A 24,287-nucleotide genomic window follows, 5' to 3' on the forward strand; every position below is an offset into this window, starting at 1 on the left:
TTTACACTAACATTTTCACAAATAAATTTAGAGTCTAATATTATTTAAATACCATAACATAATTTGTGGAAAGATTATTAACATTCAGAACAAAAATTATTGGGTTATTATGGGATAGTGTATTTTCATTTATTTAAATTATGTTTAAAGCATTATTTGGTATATAACGACGATTTTTTAAATTTTATTGATAATTTTTTATATATGAATTAAAAAAACAGTCATCAAAATTATTTTGTCTTTTTTATATGTTTTGTTATTCTTATATATTTTAGTGAGTTTTTATTTATTCATACTATTAAGAATTCTATTCTTAGAAATCTTAATGGTGATTTTAATATTAATAATTAAATTATTGGATTATCTATTAATCTTATTATAAAAATTGATTATTTTATTATTATTATTATTATATTTTATTATTATTATTATTATATTATTATTATTATTATTATTATTTTATACTTTAATCTTCTTATATTTATTTTAATTAATTTTATTTTTTATCATTTTTAAAATATTAAATTTAATTATTATTATTTTATATTTATATATTATTTTCATTTTATATGCTTTCATAATTCATATAATTATTAGAATTTTTTTTTTTTTACAGTTCTCATTTTTTTATTGAATTTCCTTTTATTTTATTTTTTGTTTTTCTTTATTGTTATTTTAATTTTTTTTATTTTAATTTTTTTTAATTTAAAATTAAAAATTAAATATTTGATTCATTCTTTCTAATTTTTATAAAATACTTTTCATAAAATCTTTATTTTAGTATTTTTTTATAAATTATTCTTATTAATTAATATTATTATTATTTTCTTTTTAAATAGAAATATTTAATTCCTATTCATTTAAACAGCATGATTTTTATAAGCAATTTTTTTCATTATCATCATCTTCTACTTATTTACACTAATTATAATAATATAAGCAAATCATACAATCAGTTTCGAATTAAATAAAATTATAAAATTTATCTTTTTACTTTTATTTTTATAAATTTTCTCCTTCTTTGAATTATTTAATAAAAAAAATTATATTTAAATAAAAAAATATATTTTCTTATATTATATAAAAAAAAATTACATACAAATCATTTCAGTTTCTGCTGTTTTATCTGCTGATGTATATTCATCTAAATCTTCTTCATCAAAATTTTCTGAATTTTTTTTATTATCAAAGAACCTATTTCTTTTAAAATACTCAAGAGTATTATATTCAATTTTATCTTTAAATCCTTATATAATACTTTTCCTTATTTAGGCGAACTTAATCTAATCCATAATTAAAATTGACTCATTTTTTGTATTATTTAAACAATAATATTTTTAATCTTAAAAAGATTTTATTTTTTACATTTAATTTTATATAATATTTTAATTGATTTCTAAACTTTTTTCTAATAAACTCAAGTTTTATCCTAAAAAGTCCTCTTTTTAATGTCCAAAAATTACCTCTTATTTTGATTATTAAATTACACTTATTTTCAGACTTTCCTAATCTAAATTCATTATTTTCTGGCATATTAGTTAAGGCTAATTATCTAAACTAGGAGCAGAGTCTTTTTTTTCTTAAATTTATTACTATCTTTTTCCTTAGGCTTTATTTTTTCATATTTGTCCAAAAATTCCTTTAATTATTGATAGTTATTTCCTGAAGAAAATATAGTATAATTTCTCGGCATGTTTTTAGAACTAAAAGTTCTTTTATAATCTCCTTTTGTATTCACATCATATAGGGCCAAAAAACCTTCTCCTTCTTCATTATGGAATAAAACGGAAAATTATTTGTTACTTTTTAAAGGAAGAGGTTCTCCTATATATCTGTTTTGGTAATAATTGAATACTTTTTTTTTATTTTGGACTATTTTTTACACATTTTCTTCATTGCTTTATTAAGTTTTATGTAGTTATAGTTCATTTTCGATTTCTTAAAAAGTGTTTTTTTATAGTAAAAAATATTATTGATCGATTTGTTCCCACCATTTTCTAATTATAAGATCCTTTATTCATCTGAAATAGGATTTAGAAGAAATAATTTATTTTATTTTAATTATTATATATTTTCTAATTATTATTGTTATTATTCAGGTATTTATTATTTTTTTTTTTTAATTTTTATCGTGTTTTTATTATTTAGAATTATTTTTTTCTTTTTTTTTTCTATTGAATTATTTTCGCTTGAAAATTTTTTGGGTCTTCCTCTGGCTCTTTTTTGGATATTATTATTTTTTGATAAAATCTGTTATTATTATAAATAATTTTAATTATTTAAATTCTTTCTTTTTTTTCTTCTTTTAAAGCTTTTTTATAATCTGCTAGCCATTTATTATTTAATTCATCTTCTAATTTTTTGAATGTTAATTCAGTTTAATCTTTTATTTTATGAGAATGAGTTCTACACTAAATATAACATTTTAAGTTATTCTAATTATTTTATGTCTTATATATATGAGAGTTCTTTTGTACACAAGATAAATGACACCAATATTCACAATTTTCCTCATGGCATTTTATAGAATGGCCTTTTTGTGTGTTTCTTATGTCTTCACATAATCCACATTTGCTATTATGGAATTTTATTTAGGATATGTTTTGGACTTCAAAACCTCTATCAGGTGAAAATATTAAATTCAAATCATTAAAAAATAAGGTGCATATTAAATGAACAAAATAAATTTCTTATTGATTTTATATAGAAGTTGTTGGGTATGCGGTTACCATTACGTCGTTTTATTTTTTTTATTCTTTGCATAAATAGCAATAATAAAAAGATTTTTTTTTTTTTTACATTTTTTTTTTTTTAGTTTTTATTTTATATAATTTTTTTTTTTTAATTAATTTTTTTTTTTCGTTGCACTTATTTTTTTTTTTCAATTTTTTTATTTTTTTTTAAGTTTTTTTGTTTTATAATTTTTCTCTATCTATCTATTTTTATTTATATATTAAATATTAAATACTTTAATTATTTTTTCTTCTTTTTTTTATAGGCGAATATATTTATTTTGATAGATGTAATATAATTTTTATAGTATTAAGATATTCTTTTTTTGATTTGAAATAGATCAAATAAATTAACTCAACATAAAAAATTTAAAATATATTATTTATAGAGTATTCGAATTTTTTTTATTATATTCTTATATTGAATAAATTAAGAATATTTAAAATTTTGATTTAATGTGAACATTCAATAAATTTTAAGTTAATTAATTATTTTTAAAAAGTTAAAAAATAAACTAAAAATGAACTTTAATCACTTTAAAATAACTATAATTGTTTTTTTTGTTTAATTTTTTTAAAAAATTAAAATAATTCGACAAAAAACATTTTAATATTAATATAAATATCACTATATATATTATAAATTAAAATTATTATTAAGGAAAAAAAAAAAAAAAAAGATTATAAAAAGAAAAATTTTAAAATAAAAAACATATTAATTTTGGCTTTAAATTAAATTTTATTTTTAAATTAATTATAAAAAAATATTTTGAGTTATATAATAAATTTTAAAAAAAAAAAAAAAATTAATAAATTTTTGAAAAATAATTAAAAAATATCATTATTTCTAAAATATTATATATATATATATATATATATATATATTTTTTTAAAAAAAAAAAATCTTTAATTATTATTAATTTTTCATACTAATTTTTTTTTTTTTATTGTTTAATTCAAATTATTATATAAATTTAAATTTATTTTAATTTTTTTTTTTCCTTTCAACTTTATTATATTAACATTAAAATTATTTTTTTAATAATTTACTTTGTTTAAATAATGCTTTTTTTTTAACAAAAAATTGATTATCTTTAATTTTTTATTAATATAAAAATAAATTTTTAATATATTTTTAAAATATTAACTTTTATATATAATAAAACAACTATATAATATAGTTATTTTTTTTATATTAGTATTTATATAAACTATTTTTTTTTATTTATACTTAATTCATTATTTTTGTAATTATTATGCCGAAACTACTAATTTAAAAATATATAAATGTCTATTACTTATTATTTATTTTTCTCCATCTAAATTAATATCTAAATTTTAATTTTTTATTCATATATTCGATTAATACTTCTTCTTTTTCTATTTATTTATTTTATTAAAATATTAAACTTTAAGAAAATTAATCATAACACAAATATATTATTAATATAATAAATTTTTAAAATTTTGCTTTATTTTTAATTAATATATATAAATACATATTTATATTAAAAAGATGATAATCTAGCTTTATTATATAATAATAAAGTGGACTATAATTTAAAATAAAAGTATTTATGCTAATTGAATTAAAATATTATTTATAAAAGCAATAAATTAACAAATGAATTTAATTTTATAATTTTAGATAATTTTTTCTTTTAAATAATCAATTTCATTTCATATAAATTCATTTTGTATTTTCCAATTCATTTTAATTTTATTTTTATTTATTTATTACATTTGATTTAATATTTACATATAATAATTTTTTATTCTTATTTATAAAAATTATTTATAACAAAAAACATAAAAATATTATCAATATATATTACATTTCTAACAGCATGCCTATTAAACTGGTTTAGAATAAGAAATTTAATTCCCTTTATTTGCTGAATTCATTGATTTTAAATCTGTATTTTCATCCACATTACTATAATTTTAATTATCTTTATCAAAAAACTTTTAAGAGTTGTTTTCTATAGAACAAAAACTAGTATTATTGCTTTCTGTCTATTATCCTGTCATTTTTCTATTATTAAAAGTATTTATTGGCGGCCCTTTTTTTTTTATTTATTCATTATTTTTATGTTTATATTTATAAAATAGAAATAACCAATATTTTTCAATGTTTTTTATTGTTCCTCCATATTTTTCTTCTAATTGATCTGGATTAATAAATTATAAAAGTTTATTGAATTCATTTTTTTTAAATAAATGTATTTTTGCAGCAGTTTCAGGATGAATAATTTCTATTTTTTTTTTTTTTTATAATTAATAAAATAATTATTTAATAGAACTTCTGATAACAGGCCAAAAATTAGAAAAAATAAAAGAAGGATTCATAATAAACATTTTTTCAAGTGTAGAAGTAAAATTTTTAGCCATTATTTATACGATTTTACTTATAGTCTATTTTTTTTTTAATAATGAATAAAATAATATAAAATATAATAATAAATATATAATATGTAATAAAATAAAATCTAATATAATATATAAGACATATTTTTATTTTTTTAAGTTTTTTTGTTAACTCCTAATTCTAAATCTACTATTCCTTTTCCGTTTGTCTCTAATATTACTGTCCAACTTTCGACGTATCCTTTTACAAATTCTACTTTTGCAACTCTTAATAAAAGATTACATATTGCCGATAAATAAACCTCTAAATTAATCTTTTTAATTTGATTATTTTAATTTTTTTATGAAATAAAAAGTACTTATTAAGGATTAACCATATATAAATTTAAAACAATTATTGGTCTAAATTATTTATCTCTTCCTAAATGATAAAAAATACCTTTTTCCTAATTTTTTTATATATTTATTATATAAAATAATACTTTATTATATATTTAATTTTTATTTACTAGTATTTTTAATGCTTAAATATTTAAATTTTGGTATTTTGGATTTTTCTTCCATTCTAAATGCTATTTTAAATTTTCTATAGATTTTTTAACTTCAAATCCTCCTGAATAACAATATTTTAATGTCATTATATCATCCCAACTATTTATTTTTTTATTATTATGTGTTATTTAATTTATTTTTGATTGCTGTATTTATTTTACTCATCTGTTAATTTTATATTTTAATTTTTTATTTCTTCTTGCAATTCTTTCATTTTATTATATTCGAATTCTGAAAATTATACACCATAAAATATTCTACGAAAATGACTTTTACCATCAGTATGATAAACATAATAATCTTATTATTTTATATTATAAAATGAAATAAAGATTAATTAATTAACATTTAATTATTTTTGTATTTCAAAAGTATAATTGTAAAATTTAAAAAATAATATAATGAATTATTAGTTTTATTTATATAAAAATTATAAATAATAATTAATTATTATAATTTTACCAGAATGCTTTATTTAATAGACTTCATTTGGTTATTTTAAATATGATAAATCAGTTTCTTCGTAAATATAATCAAATTATATTTCTTAAGACATTAAATTAAATTAAATAAAATAAAAAAAAAATAATTATTATTATTATTATTATTATTATTATTATTATTATTATTATTATTATATTTATTATTATTTTATTTTTAATATTTTTATGTTTTTTCTATTTAGATAGTTAATTAATTTATCTTTTTATTTTATTTAAATATACATATATTTTTATATTATATATATATATATATAATTAATTTTTATTTATTTGATTTTTAATTAAAAATTATATTTATATTATTAATTTAATTCTTAATAATTTTAAATTATTTTTATTTTATATATTCAGTTTCTTTTTAATGTTTCTATATAATTAAATTAAAATTTATTTTTTATGATTGTTTTAATAATATACATATTAATATTATATTATCTAGATATAATAATATATAAATATTTTAAATATGAGTATAATTTCAGGTAAGTTAAAATTAAAAGGAAAATTTAATGAAAATATGTTATAAAAAAATTAATTAATAAAATAAAAATTAGAAGTACAATAAATAAAAGAAGCTGAGTAATTATTAAGAACTGATTAAGATAGAACCCCAAAACAAGATATACCTAATATAATTACATACGAACCTGAAGATGGAATAGGTAAAATATTAACAAGTCAAGCAACCGTACATGGAGATAAAACAAAGTTTACTCAATAAGTTAAAAAAGGAGATTTTATTATATTAATGCATCCTTAATCATTGGCAAATGAAGAAAGAAAAATAGCATGTGTAATGAGTGATAGAAGTATATTATTAAGTTAAGCATTTTCTTCTGACATAATGAGTTATACTCAATATTAAATTAGAAAATAAGACGAAATTTAATAAGAAGAAGAAAGTATAGAACATAAATATTTGTAGAAATTTTAAATTTTAAACAAAAAAATAAGCAAAGATAATAATAATAGTAATAAAGTAAAACTAGAATATAGATAAAAAAAAGGAATGTGGGGATATAAAAATGTAGTTGATGAAGTAAGTGATAATGTTACAAAAGAATAATTGCTTGATTTAAGAGCTAAAAAAAATAGAGATAAATTTTGTTGGATTTGATTTTTTTTAAAAAAAATATTAATGAATTTTTATACAAATATATATATAAATAATTTCAAAGGTAATTAATTTTTTTTCAAAAAAATAAATAATAATAATATATATATGTATATTAATTAATTGATTATTAGTTTTTATTTTTTAAAAATAGCATTTTCATTTTTTATTTGTTATTAACATTGTTTTTTAAATTTTGAAATTTATTTCATAAATTAATTAATTAATTATTATTAATAAAAGTAAATAATTATGTTTATAAAAAAATTAATATTAAACTTGATTTCTAAGAAGAAAATTAATATAATAAATATTGTATTAAGTTTTAAAATAACTCTAATTAAATATATTTAAATTATTATATATAAAATAATTTTTTTTTTAAATAATAAATGAATAAGTTTGTGTTTTTAACAAAGTAAAATTTATTTTATAAAATCTTAATATAATAATTACTTTAAAAAAGTATTAATATTTTTTTGTTACTATAAGAAAAAACAACATATAGAAAAGGCTTTTAATTGTTTTTAAATTAAATTAGAGTTATTTGTTTGTATAGTAAAAAGAAAAATTATACGTTTGAATAAATAATATTATTAATTAAGATTTTAAATTATTTTATATTTTATTTTTTAAATTATTATAATTATTAACAATCACTGTATATAAAACCATTATTTATATTCCGTAAATAAATATAAATTATCAATTAATTTATAATTTTCTTTATAAATGCATTAAAGTAATTAAAAACTCAAAAAATAGTAATCTATAAAGAATATAAAAAATGTATAATTGCCAAATTTTCACCTACAAAAAACATTTTAATATAACGTGACAGAAAACAATAAATATTAAAGAGAAGTAATTTAAAAAAAAATCATTTTTTTTTTTATTTAATTTAAAAACAAATAAAAGATAGAATTATAAAATGGTGAAACAGTTTATTTAAATGGTTTTAATTCAAAAAAATGCCTTTATAATAAAATTAATGTTAAAGACTTAAATGTATGATATAATTTAAAAAAAAAAAAAAAAAATTATTTAATTAGGCAAAAAATATAATTTATAGACTTTTTTATTAGTATTTAACTAGAATTGGAAATGCATTTTTGATATTAATTTATATTATTTTTTATGTTTCACCATTTACTAATAATATTGAATAATATTTAACACTTAAAAAGTATTATTTATAATTATCTTAACAAATAAAGACTTTTACCTTAATTCTTAATATTTTTTTTTTAAAAAAAAGATCATTTAATTAATCTATATTCATTTTTTTAATGCTTTTATCCTTTTTAAGTTAATGTATAAATTAGTTGTATTTTGATTTTAAAATGTTGTAACATTAGTAATAAATAAATAATGAGCCAGCAACTATATTAAACAGATTTGATGATTAAAAATAATATGAAGAACAACTAAAATAAAATAAAGAAATATCTGTATATAAATGTATAAAATCAAAAGAAATATAAGTAATAAAAACAAACAAAAAACTAAAAATAAAATATATATAAAAAATAATAGATTGGTGATATTTTATTTGTTAAAAAAAACGAAATAGTATAAGCTGATATTATAATACTAGAAGTAAGTGATTCTATATGTTCTTTAGATATTTAAAATACTGAAGAAATTCCAATTCAAAAATTAAAATATCCACCAGCATTAACTTATAGTATTTTTATATTTTATTTTATTTTAAATTATTTTGTTTTGTTTGTTTTTTTTTATAAGTTTCTAAATCTTCAAAGATGAAAGGACATCATTTTGATTATAAAAAAATTTTAAACGGAAAGTTTAATTATTATAGTCCAGAAATTCGATAAAAAATAGGCTTTGAAGGATTTATAAAACTTTCAAAAGATCCTTAAGGAACGGTAATAAATGAATAAAATATAGCAAATAGAGGATCTTTATTTTAATATGCGGATTGGTGTTTAGGTTTAGCAGTTTATTGTGGGTCAGATTGCTATTATTATAATTAATCGGACTTTTTTTTTTAAAAAAAAAAGACTTTTTTAAAAAAAAGGCGAAAAGTTATTCGGAATGTTTATTATTTGTATTATTTTTATTGTTATAATTAGTATTATAGATTGGTATACAAACCCTTGTTATACATGTTTAATGAAAAATAAAGAAGAAGAAATTAATATTATTTATGTAATTTTTTCATATGTAAATGATTATATGCTATTTTTTCCGCAAATTTTATATTTCATATACGATTCTATAACTTTTTCGAATTCAATTTTATAAAATTACTAATATAATAAAAATAAATTGGTTAATGAAAATATGGATGAAAATAGTAAAGATAATTAGAATTTTTTTATAAATTCATAAAAAGAAATAGCTGAGTTATATCTCACAACACATTGTTTTATTGATAAAACATGCATACTTGAAAAAAATAAATAATTTGAAATTTGCAAAATGTATTTATAAGGATCATCTTATTAAATAAATAAAAATAATATTAATAATAAAAAAGATAATTGTAATAAAGATAATGATAATAATGATATAAATAGTAATAATGAAAATAATAATAATGATGAAAATAATAAAAATAATAATAATAATGATATTGATAATTAAAATGAAAAATTTAATAATAAAAAAATTTAAAATAATAATATTAATAATATTAATAATAATAATAATAATAATAATAATAATATTGATATATAATAACGTTTATTCTAATTTAAAAAATCAAATTCAATTAATAATATAATTTATTAAAATTAAACTAATTTAATAAACGATGCTATTGGTGATGAATTATATTAATATAAGTTTTTTTTGCCAAATTCATAGACCATAAAGAAAAAGAAGGATATAGAATATCAAATAGTTCAAAATAAAAATTTGAATAATTAAACTAGTATTATTACCAATATTACTACAAATAATTCTTCTATGAATATTCTTTTTTAAAAGAATTAGATTACATTAAGAAATAATTTTATAAAAAAAAAAAGTATATCCAATTGTTCTTTATAAAATCAATCTTAAAAAATTTAAAATATAAATAATCTATATAATCATAAATATTATTTATCTTTAATTTCTCCTCAAATTAAAGATACTGCATCTCTTGCTTTTATTGATAATTTGGAAATAATCAATTAATTTTAAAAAGAAATTTAAGAAAATTCGGTTAAAGATGAAATTAAAAGTAATGTAAATATATGTAATTTATTAAAAGGAAACATAAATGATAATAATCAAACCTAATAAAATTATTTGGATAACAATAATTCCGAAAAAAAAGTATTGAAATTTTAGATTCTGGCTTAGAATTTATTTCTCAATATGCATAATAATATCGAAAGTTCTCAATATTAATAACAAGAAAATTAACTCAAATAATCAAAATAAGATATATGCTATAAAATCGAAATAAATGATTAAGTTTCTCCTTTGAGAAAACTCACAAAAAAGTAATCTTTAATGAACCTTTATATTCCTCAAAATAGCTTAAATAAATTAAAAGAAGAAATTATTTCGGAAAGTTATCTTCTTTAAAAATAGGCGATTATTACTTTGGCTATTTGTCATATTTCCAGGACTGTATTAAATACTTTAAATGGAAAAATAGTTGTTGATTATTAGAAATACTTATGATTACCTTTTATTGATTTTGCGAAATAATTTGACTGTAATTTTAAATGTGTAACTAAAGGCAAAGGATAATCACAATATTAATATGTTATCATGCTTAAATAGTAAATTATTATTCTTGAAATTTGTATTCCTCCTCTTTATAATTTAAGAGAAAATCGATTACATATTTTGGTTAAAGAAGATGATTAATATTTTATTTATATAAGGTAAATAAATATAATTAAATTATTTTTTTGTTATATGTATGAATATATTTAATGTTAAAATATAGAGAAGAATTAGATAATATGCCTTCTTATATTAAATGTAATTAAGGTTTTAAGGAAAGACTAAAAGAACAACTTTAATATATGATTGAAAAAGGGCTTATTGGAATTATTTTTTGTAGAAAAAATATAAGTTGGTAAACTGCGGATATGATGATTGAGAAATATGGAATAATTTCTAAAAATTTAAATTCGGAAGATAGAAAAATTAATACTTATTTACTTTTTAAAGAATAGTTAAATGAAATGAATTTTATAAGTTTATTTTCTGTGAAATAAATATTAAATATGAATGCCTAAAGTTTAATTTAAAACCTAAAAAATGCATAAATAAATACTTTCTTAATTACGGGAGATTCCAGTTTAAGAGCTTTAGCAGTTGGATATGAAACCGGATTATTTAGTGGAAACGATATTATTAGTTTTGAATCTTATAAATAAGAAGAATTGAAATATTAAATGAATGTTAATTTGAAAAAAATTAGAGAAAAAATATTATATAAAAAATAAGAAATTACTAAAAAAGTTAATTAAAGTAAGATTTTTAAATTATATACATTAAGTTTAATTTTTATTATTATTTTTTCTTTTAAGATTAAAAATTTAATAGTATTAATAATATTATCCCTAATATTGAAAAATCATAAAATATAATCGATGAAGATAGAACTCAAATTCTTATTGATGGAAAATCTTTTTAATAAATAATAGAAAATTAATATTTAAAAAATCATTTTTGTTTTATTGTTTATTTTACTGACTAATGTATTGCCTACTCTTTTAGTTAAAATCAAAAAGCCTTATTTATTTAACTTATTAAGAATATAAATAAATGTATATTTTTTATATTTTAAAAAATAAATAAAAATAAAATAAAAAAGAATAGATATATACTTTAGCTATTGGAAAAGGTATAAACAATACAAAAATAATGTAAAATGCTGATTTTTCAATTTAATATGAAACTATATCTGAATAAAATTAAAATAATGTTTTAAATTTATTTAGTTGTATTAAAGTTTCAAAATTGAGTACAATTAGTTATTTATTATATTCTTTTAGTAGAAATGCATGTGAGATAGTGGAAGATAGTTTTAATTTTATATTTTACAGACATTTATTTTTGCTATTTTTAGTATTTTTATGGAATTTCGGGAATTGTAGTTTCGGTGATATTATTTTTGATTTTTATGATATTGTATAAGTGAATATTTCCTTAGTAATAATATTATTATCTTTTTTGGTAAGAAAAAAATATATAGTATAAAAACACGAAACTCATATTCTTACTTATGTGAAACAATTTAAATAGAAAAAAATTTTTTTTATTGATATTTTATAGAATTTTTTTTTGCTGATTTTACCTTAAACATTAGTCGATGTTTTTATTTTATTTTATTTGCTTTTTTATTCAATTAATTAAACTGTTTTACATGACGGTATTATTTTTGAGAAATAACAAATTGTTTTTATAATAAAAAACCTTTTCCTTTTTTTAAATCATTATAAAATTATTCTTTATTAAAATTAATCAAATAAAACCTTGATTTTAAATATAATTTTTCCTACCCTTTTTTTAATAAGAAATTCATTTGGAAAATTCTATGATATGGAATTTTCGATGTTTTATTCTCTAAATATGAGCCTTATTGTACTTGTCATTTTATTAAATTTCTCAATTTCTAATTTCCTTATGAGGTTAATTAGTCCATTAATTAGTTTTGGTATGATGAAAAATAAAAATAGGTTTTAAGAAATATATTAATAAGTACTTTAAATTTGGTAGTAATCTTAAAACAATACACTTTAAAGTCCAGATATAAATATGAATACTATATTATAATAATAATAAAAAGAAATTCAAAAAAGAAAATCCTAAATATATAAATAAAAAGATTAATCATAAATATAAAAAGATTAATCTTAACTATAAAAGGAACAATCTTAAATGTAAAATTAAGTTAATTAAAATATATAACATAATGTAAATATTTAATATTCTTAATAATCTAAATAAATGGATACAGTATAATTAGATAGCATTTATTAATAAATAGAAAAAGAAAAAATATCTAATGTTAAAAGAAAAATTAAAAAAGCTGCCCTTGCTTAAGTTTTTAAATTAATTTTTAAAGACAATGAAGTTGATAATATTTTACAAGATCTAAACAGTGAAAATTTCAATATAAATGCTACCAAAATGCATCCTCTTTTTTTGACTTTTCCTTCGAAAGAAACCGAAGGGAAATTCGTTCAATAGTAAATTCAAAAAAACAGAAAATTCTATATGATTTCTTCTGTTTTGATTGTTCTTTTTGGGGATATAATAATAGCAATTTTTAATTAGTAAAAAATGAATATTTCTTACCTATTAATAGTTAGTAAATGTGGAATAGATATTTTTTTATGGATTATTTTGATATATTCTTAATATAATCTCTTTACTTAAATTAATTATATGATTTTTTTTTTAAGATTTCTATATAGATTGGTTTTTTTGATTTTAATGGGAGAAGAAAGCATACTATAAACTATGTTTTATTCACTTTTATTTAGCTATAGTATACTTGTTTCGGCTTTTTTTTAGTTTTTTATTTAATTTGCACTAGTTTTGGCACATATAGTGTAGTTTATTATTTAATATTTATTATAAAATACTTATTAATAAGATATTTATTTCCAATTGTATATAATACTCAATATAATTATAAATAATTTACTTTTCACTGGATTAATTTTTAAAATGAAATATTAACATGATATTTAAAAGAGAAAAAATTTTTAACATGTAAATACTATTTTTATAGAAACAAAAAAATAAATAATGTCTTATCTATTCTTTTACCGACCTTCATAAGGGAAATAATAGATGAAAAAGGAAAAGAATATTAAGAAGACCAAGGAAACGTGGCAATTTTGTTTTGCGATATATATGATTTTGATTCCATTATTTAAATCGAGTAGGGAAACATTATTCGAATCTTAGATAAATTATTCAGGGCTTATGACAATACGTGTGATTTATACGGAATCTAGAAAATCGAAACTGTAGGAAAAACGTATATGGCTGCTGCTGGTTTAAAAGGAATTAAATAATCACAAGCATAACTTTAAATAAGCAAAGATATTCTCCCAGTAATCAGATGTATACTTATGGCTAACGAAATGTTAAATTAAACTAAAAAAATGACTTATGGTGAATAATAAAATAAACTCAAAATTAAAATAGGAATTCATTATGGTGTTGTTTAGGCAGGAGTTATTGGAGGACATAAACCTTAGTTTTCATTAATTGGAGATACTGTAAATACTGCTTCAAGGGTATGTTTTAATGGCGAAGTGGATTTTATTACTATTTCAGATTAAGCAAAGGAAGCTAGTATAGAATAAGTAAAAATTTAAATGTATTATTATTTATTATTAATGGAATTTTTTTTAAATAGAAAATTTTATATATTAATTATTTTTTTTAAATTAAAATATATTATTACAAATATATATATATATATATATATATTAATATAATAGTTAAATGATTTAAATTCAAAATAATTTTAAGATTATTCGCCTTAGTTTGGGTTTATAATTAATCTTATAGAAAAAATCATATAAGCGAAGGGAAAGGGAAATTTGAAGACTTATTAGGTTATATTTAAATAAGTTAAAAAGAAATAAATATAGACGATAAAAAAATAAACTGAATTATTACTTACTAAATATAAAAATTAGAACTTTATAAAAAGTAGTAATACAAATTTCATTAGTTAAGATTTTAATAGAGTCAGATCAAACAATTTTAATATAGAAAAAAGTATTTTTATAAATCAAAATAATTCTCCAATAACAAATGATATTAAATAATAATGTAAATTGATTACTTACAGTGTAGAGTAAAATAAAATAAAATAAACTCAAGATGATATTGAAAATACAAGTAATACAGAAATATAGATAGAATAATAAATATAAATAAGTATGGAATATAAAAGATAAGTATCAAAACAAGTAACTGAATAAATGGTAAATTATAAATAAAAAATATATATTATTAACTTAAAAAATAAAAAAAAGAAATATAATAATTTTTAAAATTAAATATATATATATAATAAATATATTTTAAATATTATATTATAATAAAATTAAATTATATATCAAAATAATTTTGTATAATTATATATATATATATATTTATTTTTATAAAAATTAAAGTAAATATTTAAAAAAAATTATAAAAAAAATAAATAGTAAAATTTATAATATATTTTATATAAATATAAAAATACAAAAATAAATATAAAAAAATATATTTTATATAAATAAATATATTTTATAATTATGTAAATTTTAATAGAAATTTGATTATTCTGCAATTAGATAATTAGAAAATTAGATTGGTATTTATCCTGTATTAGAATATTAAACTTAACTAAAAGATATTGTATTAGATTCTGAAAAATTACGACAGTATTTCTATGATAAGTCTAATGATAATATAAATATAAATATATAATAAAAAAGATATAACTTTAAAATTAGTATTCTAGAAATACTTTAAGGTTAATATTAAGCTGATTTATAACATTATTATGAGTCTGTTTTCTAGAATAGTTTTTAGAATATAAAAATATATAATTTAATTATTTGCTTAATTAATATTATAATACTTTTTTTATAAAAACTTATGAATAATAATTTAATTAAAGATTAAAATTAATCGTTTTATACTAGAGTTACTATTGCTTTTATTTATTTAGGTATTTTTCTTTCGAATAAATATATGATTAAAAAAGGTATTTTTGTTGTGAAAATTGTTATATATTTTTCTTATATTTCATGGATTTTATAAATTGTTTATGAAGGATATTTGTATTTTCAATATTCCAAAATTGATTTTATTATTAAAATGTAAACTTCTACTGTTATTTTTATTTATTCGATTATTATTTAATATAAATTCATAAAGTAAAAAATAAAAATTTTATTCAATTAAAAAAATAAAGTATAAAAGAAAAAATTATAACAAGTCTAATTTTAATGGTATTTTATTTAATTTTTAAAGTCTATAATTCAAATATTAATGTAGAAGATGCCTATTTATTTTTTATAATAATTATAAGTTTAATTATTTAATAAATTATTTGTCTTTAAGTGGATCTTTGTAGTTTTAAAAACCGAAAAATGCTTGACAAAAAAATGCATGATTAAAATTAATTATTAGAATATTTACTTCCTGGTCATATTAGAGATTAATTTCTAGAAAATCAATCTTAAGCAATAAAATTAATTGATCATTTTGATAATGTGACTATTTTATATGCTGATATAGCAGGATTTACATAATATTCCGCAAGTGTAAAACCTGAATAAGTAGTTTTATGTTAAGAGAGTTATTTACAAAATTTGATTAAAAATGTTAATAAAATAAAGTTTATAAATTATATACAATAGGAGATTGTTATGTAGTTATGGGATTAATAAATATAAAAAATAGGAATTATATATAAGAAGCTTAAAATGGTAAAAAAAAAAAAATTAAAAATATAAAAATATAAAAAGTGATAAATTTAGGATTTAGTATGATAGAAATAATATAAGAAGTTAGATAAATAATTAATTATGATGAACTTGATATGAGAATAGGAATTCATACAGTAATTAAAAAAAATAAAAATATATAAATAATAAATATATAAATATATAAATATATAAATATATAAATATATAAATATATAATTATTATATATTTTTATATCTATATTTACTCTTTTAAATAATAGGGTAATATTATTGGAGGTGTCGTTGGAACAGGAGTTGTTAGATATGATATATATGGACCTGATGTCGTTATTGCTAATAAAATGGAAAGTAATGGAAAATAAAGTAGAATAATGATTAGTGAAAATACATATTAATTAATTTATGAAAGTTGTCAAGATATATATATTTTTGAAGATGAGGGGGAGGTTTATATTTCTAGTCAGAAAAGAAAAATTAAAACTTATTTTATCAGACAATAATTTTAGTATGAAAATTAGTAAGAACATAATTCTAATATAAGTAATAAATATAGTATAAATAAATTATCTATTTGATATTTCTTATATATTTATGCGTTTACTAATTTTTATAACATATAAAAAATAAATTTATATTCTGTTATTTTTTATAAACAACTTTTTAACCAATTAATTTAAATAATTATTATAAACACACTTACAAATTAACTAATTTTTTTATTTATAATGTAAATATTAATATTTTTTTTTTTAATAAATATTCTATATATAAAAAATATATAATAACATATATCTTTTTATATTAATGTAAAATGTGCTTAATATTATATATATATCTTATTCTTAAAATATAAATATCACAAAATATTATAAGAAAATTTTTTTGAAAATTAAATTATGTAATATTCATAATAAATCTTACCATTATTATTATTATTATTATTCTAATATAAATTATTTAATTATATATTTTTTTTTAAATAATATTTTTTTATAAATAAAATTTAATTTTATATACCTTTAAAATATTAAAGTATTTTTAAATAGATTAAAAATATTTATAAATTCTAAAAAAATAAGTTTAAATTATTTTTCAAACAAAAATAGAAAACATAAAAAAATCAATTTTTTTTTAATTTTTTAACAATATCTCCTTTTTATATGAAATCTAAAATATCCATATTTCTTTTTTTTTCTTCTTTAAAATTAGTAAACTCTGGATTAATTCTTCTTTTTTTAGTTTTAGTTTAGACTTCATCTTTATGAGCTTTTTAATCATAAGTTCCCATAGATCTAGTAGAATTTTAAGCGACCTATAATTTTTTAGCTACGAGTTTTTTATCTTATTTAAGTTTTTGTTTTCCCTTAGTTAATTCACGCAGATTATGTCCTTTGGCTTCCATTTTATTTTTAATTTCATTTAATTTTTACCTTTCTTATAGAATTTTTTTTCTAATTTTTTCTAACGAAAGGATCTTCATAAGGATCTTCATTTTTTTTACTTCGATAATTGGATTATTTTTTTCTTCTATTTTCTTTATTGAATTAGCTCCCCATCTAGGTACATAATCTTATGTTATCTTATCATAAACCATTCGCCCTCTTTTTCGTTTAATAATTCCTTTTTCTTCAGCGAATTTTTCCCATCTAGTTTATTTTTTTTCTTTTGGAATAGGTTTAAATCTGGGAAATAAAGTCGATTTTTTTGGCAATTTTAAATCATAAAGTCCTTTGGAAAAATCCTGTATTTGTAAATCATCGTCTTTATTGTCACGATCTGCATTCATTTTGGTTTTTTATTGTAGAAGATTTGTGAACAATTATTGGATGTTTTGTGTTGCTCGGGCTTTTATTTATTCAGAAGTGGGATTTATGTTATTTATGTCACTTATGGTTAATATTCCAGTATCAAATGTTATGTTTGATTGAACATTTTGGTTTTCTTCGGTTTATTTTGACTATTTTTTTTTGGTTTAATGTTAATTTTAGTTTTTGATTGTTTGTTTCCTTTTTTTTTATTTGGTTTTTTTTTTTTTTTTCTTTTTTTTTTTTTTTTACTTTAATTTTAGATTTTTTTAAATTTAACTTAAATATTATTTTATATTTTATTTTTTATAAAGAGAGAAAAAATAAATAAATATATAAACTTAATATAAAAATCATAAATTCATTTAATTAATTAAATCTTTTCTTTATTTTTCTAACATTTATTCTAATTTATTACAAGTATTATCTTTAAGTTTAATTTCGTCTTTAAGTTTAATTATTTGCTAATCTTTTTTCAAAACTATATTTTTAATTCTTTCTTCTACATTTTCCAACTATTTAATATACTTTTATTCTTAGTCAGATAACTCTCCTTCAAAGCTTTGACTATTTATTTATATTTATTTGTTTAGTAATAAAATATCATTATTTAATTTCTAGATTTCTAGTTTATATTCAGCTTTTATGTTTTCTTCATTTAATAAAAATTATCCTTTTATTAATTATATGTCATTATTTTTTCATTTAATTAATTTTTTATATTCATAATATTATTATTTAAATCTTTAATTTATTCTATTTATTCATTTATTTTATTTTCAAGTTTTTCATTTTCATTTATTAAATTTTAAATTTTTTAATTTTTATCTTATAAAACAATTTTCATATTTTCTAATTCTTCGTTTTTTTAAAGAAATTATATTTCTTTTTATAGATTTTTAATTAGAGATTTATATTAATTTTCCATTTAATTAAATTTAATTTCATATTTTTATTTAATTTCCTTCTCACAATTAACATTCTCTTCTGAAACTTTATTAATAAGTAAATTTAATTATGCGAGATTTTCCTTTTCTAATTTTTTTTTCATTTCCAGTGTTTTTTTTGCAAGTTCTTGGTTATAATAAGTAATTTCTTTTTCTTTGAATTTTTCCATTTCTTCTTCATTTTGTTTTTATAAATTTTATTAAATTTCCTTTATTTCTTCAAGATTTTTTTATTAAATTTCCTTAATTTTACTCAAATAATTCTCGCTTTCGAGTTTTCTTTTATTTTCCACTTCTTTTAATTCAATCTCATAGTGTTTTTTCAAATTACTAATTTATTCACTATTTTCATTTTCTAATTTGTTAATTTAGTCTTTCATTTTTTCGTTTTTAAATAATCTTTCTTTACTTATTAATTCTTCAGTTTCATTAATTAACTTTTCCTTATATTATTTAAATTTATATTCATATTCTTCCTATACAGATTCTCTTAAATCATTTAATTATTTTTAATGTTATTTATTGAGTTTTTGAATTTCCTATTTATTTTTTGATAATATTTTTTCTATTTCAGGCTCTAAGCCTTTGATTGTAGCTTCTTTTATTTATTGAGTTTTTTCGTATGACCATTTTTCTTTTCTTTGAATTTCAGTTGCTAGCCATAATTCTTTATTTTACTTTTTTTTTTTTATTATTATTATTATTTTTATGTTTATTTACTTTCATTTCTTTTGCGAATTTATCTTTTATTTCTTTTATTTATATTTGATATTTTTATTCAGTTTCTATCAGTTTTTCTGTAAGTTATTCGATTTGTTGATTTTATTCTTTTTTGTCTAATATTAATTAGTCGATGAATTTTAAATGCCTTTCGATTACTTTTTCTAATTCTTCTTTTTAATCTTTTAATTTTTTTTCGTAATTTTATTTATTTGTTAACTCTATTTTTTTTAAAAAAATAAATAAATTATATAATAATTTTTTTAAAAAAATAGTATTTTTTATTTATATATATATTTAAATAAACCTTATTATTATTAATTTTCTTGTTCTTTTTTTATCATTTATTTTAAGTTTTCTATTGTTTAATTGGCTTCTGTTAACTCCATTTTCAATAAATTTAATTCTTCAATGTTGTTTCTATTATATTCGTTTTCTTTAAAGTTTGAAGAAAAATTATTATCTATTTAATTATCTTATTGACTAAATTATGATTCACTTTCTATATTTTCTAGAAATTTATGTAAGTTTTTTATTTTTTAAGATGTATATGAAGAATTATCTTCTATCGGTTTTTATGAAGAAGAATAATTATTCCCATATTATTTTATTTTTTTTTCTATACGAAATTTTTCTGTATACATTATTTTTTATAAAATAGATTGATATTTTTTTTTTTTATTTTTTTTTTTTATAAAAAAATCTATATAAAAATTAACTTTTTTTTAATATACTTATATAATAAAATAACATATTTATTAAAATTATCAATATTAAAAGAAAAAAAAAATATGTATATATTTTATAAGTTTTTGATTTATTAAATTAATAATATAATAAGTATAAAAAATATATATGTTTAAAAAAATCGGGAATAAAAAATAAAATATATGTAAAATTTTCTAAATCGAAATATTAAAAAAAAATTTAATTTTTAATTATTTTTTTATAATTTTTAATTTTTATTTTTTTTTAAAAAAATAGGACAAATTAAAATTAAAAAGATAATAATTTTCTAAAAATTTATTTGTATAAAGCTTCTTTTATTTGTAAATAAATAACTCCATTAAAATATTCTTAAATAAAATTTAATTTTAAAACTTATTATTAAACTTGTTTTTTTATAATAAAAATTTTTTTATTATATAATAATATTTTTTAAAATAAATAAATAAATAATTAAGTATTAAAAATAAAATAAAAACTTTCTTATTTCATCCTTCAATTTTTTTTTTTCTAATAAAATAAAAAAAATAAAAAATATACAAACATCTTCAAGTTAAGTATTCATAATATTGCACTTTCAAAAAAAAAAAAAAAAAAAATATTATGCAAATATAAACTCATATTCTCAAGATGAGTAAAAAATTATAAAAACTTAATCTTCATTAAATAAGTAAGCAAGAAAAAGATATTTATTTGATAATATATTTATATATATAATTATATATATAAAAGATAGAGTTAAATGAATTTAAATAATTTTAAAAAAAAATTATATTAAAATATTTTTAGTAATATTCTAAGTTTTTCAAAATAAAATTAAAATTATTTATAAATAAAGAACATATATCTTAACGTATAGAAAGTATCTTAAACATATAAAACGATTAAAAATAAGTAAATTTGTATTCTAAAAATTACGATATAAAATCAAAAATAATAATAAAGTATAAAATTAATAAGAATATATTATAATTTTACTTTTCAGATAAAAATAAATAAATATATAAAATATATAAATATAAAATAAATATAAATATATATAAAAAATAATTATTTGAATTCATATGTAAATATAAAAAAATATATAAATAATTATATGAATATATAAATATATATATATTAATATAAATATATATATATAATTATATATTTATATATTATATATTATATATTATATATATATATATATTCATATATATATATATTTTAATAAAGTTTTTTATTAGAAATTTCAATTATTTTTATTAATTGCTTTATATAATTAAGGTACTTCATGTTTTTTCAGTCCTTTTATAGCTAATAATTTATCTAAATCCGTAATAATAGCATCTTCAAAGAAATTACTAAAATTATCAATAAAACCTTAAACGGGCATTCCTATAAGTTTTAATATATTTTTAGTTTTATTAAAGCTTTTTTTCACATACTAATTATAACTATTTATTTATTTATTTTAAATTTATTATTATTCTTCTTTTTTCGTATAATCATTTAGTGTATTTTCCAATTCTGTACAATCTACAATTAATTAAGGTATAGCCCCGTTTCCAAATGACTTAATTTTATAGACTGTATTAAGAAACTTATTATTAACAGTTTGTACTAATTTTTTAAAATAGAAAAATTAATAAACTTCACTAATAATTGCTTTAATAATTATTGCATGTTAATTTAAAAAGAATTTTATTTCTTTCACACATTCATTTGAGTCTATTCCAGCCTATCCTTCTAAAATTTAAGCCCAGTTTATTTTCGCTAAATTATTAAAAGGGCCTTCCATACTCCATTCTACAAAATTTATATAATATTCTACTCCTTTATTAATACATGAAGAAAAAGAATCGTCTTCAGAACTCATATCAAATTATTCAGAATAAGGACTGTCTAGTTTTGCTTTTACAAGATCTTCTAAGCCAGTAATATTCTCTTTCCAACATTCTGATGTATTAATGGAAAAACCGATTTATTTTTGGAAAAATTCAGTATTTTTATGTTTGTTTTATGTTTCATTTGACATTCTTTATATTAACTCATCGCTGTACATTTTCAAACCTTTTTTTATTACTTTAGCTATTTGAAACATTGTTTAACTTCGAGAATAGGAAGACGCTCGATTTATTAATTAACGAACATAAGATAATAAAATTAATGTAGAATTAAAAACTTTTAAATCTTATTCTACTTTTTCATCACTTAAAGCATCTTATATACATTTCTTTAATTCATTTTCTTCTTAATCTACAAAAGGTTTTAAATAAGGTTCGAAAGAATCTGATATTGAGCATTTAAATCTTGGGAGTCTTTAAATTGCGAATTCTTTTTTATTTTTAGGTATAAATTCTATATTATTATTATGAATTTATTCATTTTACATTTCATCTTACTATTAATGATTTTCTTAATTATTATTATTTATAAAATTCTTATATTTTTTTTCCATATCTCTAGTTATTTTTCCTTCAAAATTTAATGTGTTTACTAAGGCTTTCAAAATTATTCCGATTTCAGTTTTTCCACCTAGCTTTTCTAAACTCTCGGTACATTAAATTCTTGTGATTCCACAAAATTCATAAATTAACATACATTACATCCCCCAGTATTCAGGGAATACATTCACCCATTTTTTCTCGAAATCATCCAAGTTTCTCCAGAGCCAGGCAAAACGTCTCTCGTGTTGATCCAAAAGTTAATTTTCGGCTCTTGAGAAAGCATTTTTATAAGACTTGAGAGCCAATTCGCATATATATTCGACCATTTTTTACTTAAAGGACAACCCTAAGGTCTCTATGACTTCACATGCACTATTCATATCTTAAGAAGTTAAAGTAGTCGATTGGTTATAATAAGATTCGAAATCCTCTTTTATTTAGAGTTAAAGTTCTCTTATAATTTCGTCTTTTTCCTTATATAAATCCTATATTTGAGGGATTGTTTAATATTTTTAAATAAAGACAGAAAGTTCATCAAAAGCTGAAATTAAATTAGCAACTTCTTTATATATTTTATTTGCGCAACAATCTCTTAGTTTATCAACTGCAGTTAGCATCATTATAAATTTTTTTAAAGCAGTAATTGAAAACGTAAGATTTTTTTTAGCTATATCAAGAGATTTTATATCTTTGCACATTTCAAATACTAAATCTTCGGATTTCTCGGCTTTTTATTTTATCACGGTTATTTATTCTATTATTTCTTTTGTTGTTGAATGCGCGGTCTTTATTTCTTGCTATAGAGATGTGTTTAATAATGCGTGATCATGAATAGATTCTATTAGTTCTTAGTTCATGGTATCTAATTCGGATTTTAATGTACTTATTTCAATGTCAAGGTTTGATAGAGATTGTTCATTTGGAAATCGGGTATTTATAAAATTTATTGGGTCAAAATCTTCTT

The 24,287-nt window shown here is 16.7% G+C and overlaps 8 protein-coding genes across 8 annotated transcripts, besides 48 other annotated features; 4 read left to right on the forward strand and 4 right to left on the reverse strand. All coding sequences in view use genetic code 6, as the record gives it.

Annotated features, from left to right (window-relative positions):
- Nucleotides 1-388: 388 nt before the first annotated feature.
- Nucleotides 389-463: a microsatellite.
- Nucleotides 389-504: a microsatellite.
- Nucleotides 505-530: 26 nt separating this feature from the next.
- Nucleotides 531-571: a microsatellite.
- A 51-nt stretch (nucleotides 572-622) lies between these two features.
- Nucleotides 623-709: a microsatellite.
- Nucleotides 641-708: a microsatellite.
- Nucleotides 659-698: a microsatellite.
- A 318-nt stretch (nucleotides 710-1,027) lies between the features above and the next one.
- Nucleotides 1,028-1,069: a microsatellite.
- Nucleotides 1,070-2,274: 1,205 nt separating this feature from the next.
- IMG5_076170 (hypothetical protein) lies at nucleotides 2,275-3,067 on the forward strand (the record flags this gene model as incomplete). The annotated part of the gene is made up of 1 exon (XM_004036525.1): nucleotides 2,275-3,067. Exon 1 carries the CDS (start codon nucleotides 2,366-2,368, stop codon nucleotides 3,065-3,067), a length of 702 nt encoding a protein of 233 aa, XP_004036573.1. The 5' UTR covers nucleotides 2,275-2,365.
- Nucleotides 2,783-2,926: a microsatellite.
- Nucleotides 2,784-2,926: a microsatellite.
- Nucleotides 2,875-2,917: a microsatellite.
- A 334-nt stretch (nucleotides 3,068-3,401) lies between the features above and the next one.
- Nucleotides 3,402-3,443: a microsatellite.
- A 141-nt stretch (nucleotides 3,444-3,584) lies between these two features.
- Nucleotides 3,585-3,617: a microsatellite.
- A 936-nt stretch (nucleotides 3,618-4,553) lies between these two features.
- IMG5_076180 (hypothetical protein) lies at nucleotides 4,554-6,207 on the reverse strand (the record flags this gene model as incomplete). Its single annotated transcript, XM_004036526.1, has 5 exons — nucleotides 4,554-5,147; nucleotides 5,273-5,545; nucleotides 5,609-5,750; nucleotides 5,813-5,951; nucleotides 6,114-6,207. The coding sequence occupies 5 exons, from the start codon at nucleotides 6,205-6,207 to the stop codon at nucleotides 4,554-4,556; spliced, it is 1,242 nt and encodes a 413-aa protein (XP_004036574.1).
- Nucleotides 5,162-5,237: a microsatellite.
- Nucleotides 5,174-5,237: a microsatellite.
- A 32-nt stretch (nucleotides 6,208-6,239) lies between the features above and the next one.
- Nucleotides 6,240-6,321: a microsatellite.
- Nucleotides 6,322-6,354: 33 nt separating this feature from the next.
- Nucleotides 6,355-6,408: a microsatellite.
- Nucleotides 6,361-6,405: a microsatellite.
- Nucleotides 6,409-6,667: 259 nt separating the features above from the next.
- Nucleotides 6,668-7,271, forward strand: IMG5_076190 (hypothetical protein; the record flags this gene model as incomplete). Its single annotated transcript, XM_004036527.1, has 1 exon — nucleotides 6,668-7,271. The coding sequence occupies exon 1, from the start codon at nucleotides 6,672-6,674 to the stop codon at nucleotides 7,269-7,271; it is 600 nt and encodes a 199-aa protein (XP_004036575.1). The 5' UTR covers nucleotides 6,668-6,671.
- A 2,055-nt stretch (nucleotides 7,272-9,326) lies between these two features.
- On the forward strand, nucleotides 9,327-14,343 carry IMG5_076200 (hypothetical protein; the record flags this gene model as incomplete). The annotated part of the gene is made up of 3 exons (XM_004036528.1): nucleotides 9,327-10,883; nucleotides 11,234-11,711; nucleotides 11,998-14,343. Coding segments are annotated over 3 exons (4,381 nt in total), but the record flags the coding sequence as incomplete, so codon positions are not given.
- Nucleotides 9,744-9,974: a microsatellite.
- Nucleotides 9,787-9,867: a microsatellite.
- Nucleotides 9,813-9,960: a microsatellite.
- Nucleotides 9,909-9,974: a microsatellite.
- Nucleotides 13,064-13,111: a microsatellite.
- Nucleotides 13,806-13,854: a microsatellite.
- A 306-nt stretch (nucleotides 14,344-14,649) lies between the features above and the next one.
- Nucleotides 14,650-14,695: a microsatellite.
- Nucleotides 14,696-15,249: 554 nt separating this feature from the next.
- Nucleotides 15,250-15,364: a microsatellite.
- A 106-nt stretch (nucleotides 15,365-15,470) lies between these two features.
- Nucleotides 15,471-15,511: a microsatellite.
- Nucleotides 15,512-16,554: 1,043 nt separating this feature from the next.
- Nucleotides 16,555-17,271, forward strand: IMG5_076210 (hypothetical protein; the record flags this gene model as incomplete). Its single annotated transcript, XM_004036529.1, has 2 exons — nucleotides 16,555-16,830; nucleotides 16,957-17,271. 2 exons carry the CDS (start codon nucleotides 16,555-16,557, stop codon nucleotides 17,269-17,271), a joined length of 591 nt encoding a protein of 196 aa, XP_004036577.1.
- Nucleotides 16,848-16,912: a microsatellite.
- Nucleotides 16,850-16,937: a microsatellite.
- A 133-nt stretch (nucleotides 17,272-17,404) lies between the features above and the next one.
- Nucleotides 17,405-17,457: a microsatellite.
- Nucleotides 17,458-17,661: 204 nt separating this feature from the next.
- Nucleotides 17,662-17,701: a microsatellite.
- Nucleotides 17,702-17,816: 115 nt separating this feature from the next.
- On the reverse strand, nucleotides 17,817-18,482 carry IMG5_076220 (ribosome biogenesis regulatory, putative; the record flags this gene model as incomplete). Its single annotated transcript, XM_004036530.1, has 1 exon — nucleotides 17,817-18,482. The coding sequence occupies one exon, from the start codon at nucleotides 18,480-18,482 to the stop codon at nucleotides 17,817-17,819; it is 666 nt and encodes a 221-aa protein (XP_004036578.1).
- A 221-nt stretch (nucleotides 18,483-18,703) lies between these two features.
- Nucleotides 18,704-18,751: a microsatellite.
- Nucleotides 18,704-18,756: a microsatellite.
- Nucleotides 18,723-18,762: a microsatellite.
- A 214-nt stretch (nucleotides 18,763-18,976) lies between these two features.
- On the reverse strand, nucleotides 18,977-20,812 carry IMG5_076230 (hypothetical protein; the record flags this gene model as incomplete). The annotated part of the gene is made up of 3 exons (XM_004036531.1): nucleotides 18,977-20,125; nucleotides 20,169-20,389; nucleotides 20,476-20,812. The coding sequence occupies 3 exons, from the start codon at nucleotides 20,810-20,812 to the stop codon at nucleotides 18,977-18,979; spliced, it is 1,707 nt and encodes a 568-aa protein (XP_004036579.1).
- Nucleotides 19,265-19,326: a microsatellite.
- Nucleotides 20,813-20,834: 22 nt separating the features above from the next.
- Nucleotides 20,835-20,863: a microsatellite.
- A 233-nt stretch (nucleotides 20,864-21,096) lies between these two features.
- Nucleotides 21,097-21,138: a microsatellite.
- A 146-nt stretch (nucleotides 21,139-21,284) lies between these two features.
- Nucleotides 21,285-21,329: a microsatellite.
- Nucleotides 21,285-21,339: a microsatellite.
- Nucleotides 21,286-21,342: a microsatellite.
- Nucleotides 21,343-21,579: 237 nt separating this feature from the next.
- Nucleotides 21,580-21,622: a microsatellite.
- Nucleotides 21,623-21,879: 257 nt separating this feature from the next.
- Nucleotides 21,880-21,940: a microsatellite.
- Nucleotides 21,880-22,033: a microsatellite.
- Nucleotides 21,883-21,944: a microsatellite.
- Nucleotides 21,884-22,099: a microsatellite.
- Nucleotides 21,886-22,098: a microsatellite.
- Nucleotides 21,907-21,939: a microsatellite.
- Nucleotides 21,965-22,043: a microsatellite.
- Nucleotides 21,975-22,099: a microsatellite.
- Nucleotides 22,100-22,125: 26 nt separating this feature from the next.
- Nucleotides 22,126-24,021, reverse strand: IMG5_076240 (hypothetical protein; the record flags this gene model as incomplete). The annotated part of the gene is made up of 1 exon (XM_004036532.1): nucleotides 22,126-24,021. One exon carries the CDS (start codon nucleotides 24,019-24,021, stop codon nucleotides 22,126-22,128), a length of 1,896 nt encoding a protein of 631 aa, XP_004036580.1.
- Nucleotides 24,022-24,287: the final 266 nt, after the last annotated feature.

Source organism: Ichthyophthirius multifiliis (genome assembly GCF_000220395.1).
Source record: "Ichthyophthirius multifiliis unplaced genomic scaffold scaff_1120509250477, whole genome shotgun sequence".
NCBI classification, from domain to species: Eukaryota; Ciliophora; class Oligohymenophorea; order Hymenostomatida; genus Ichthyophthirius; species Ichthyophthirius multifiliis.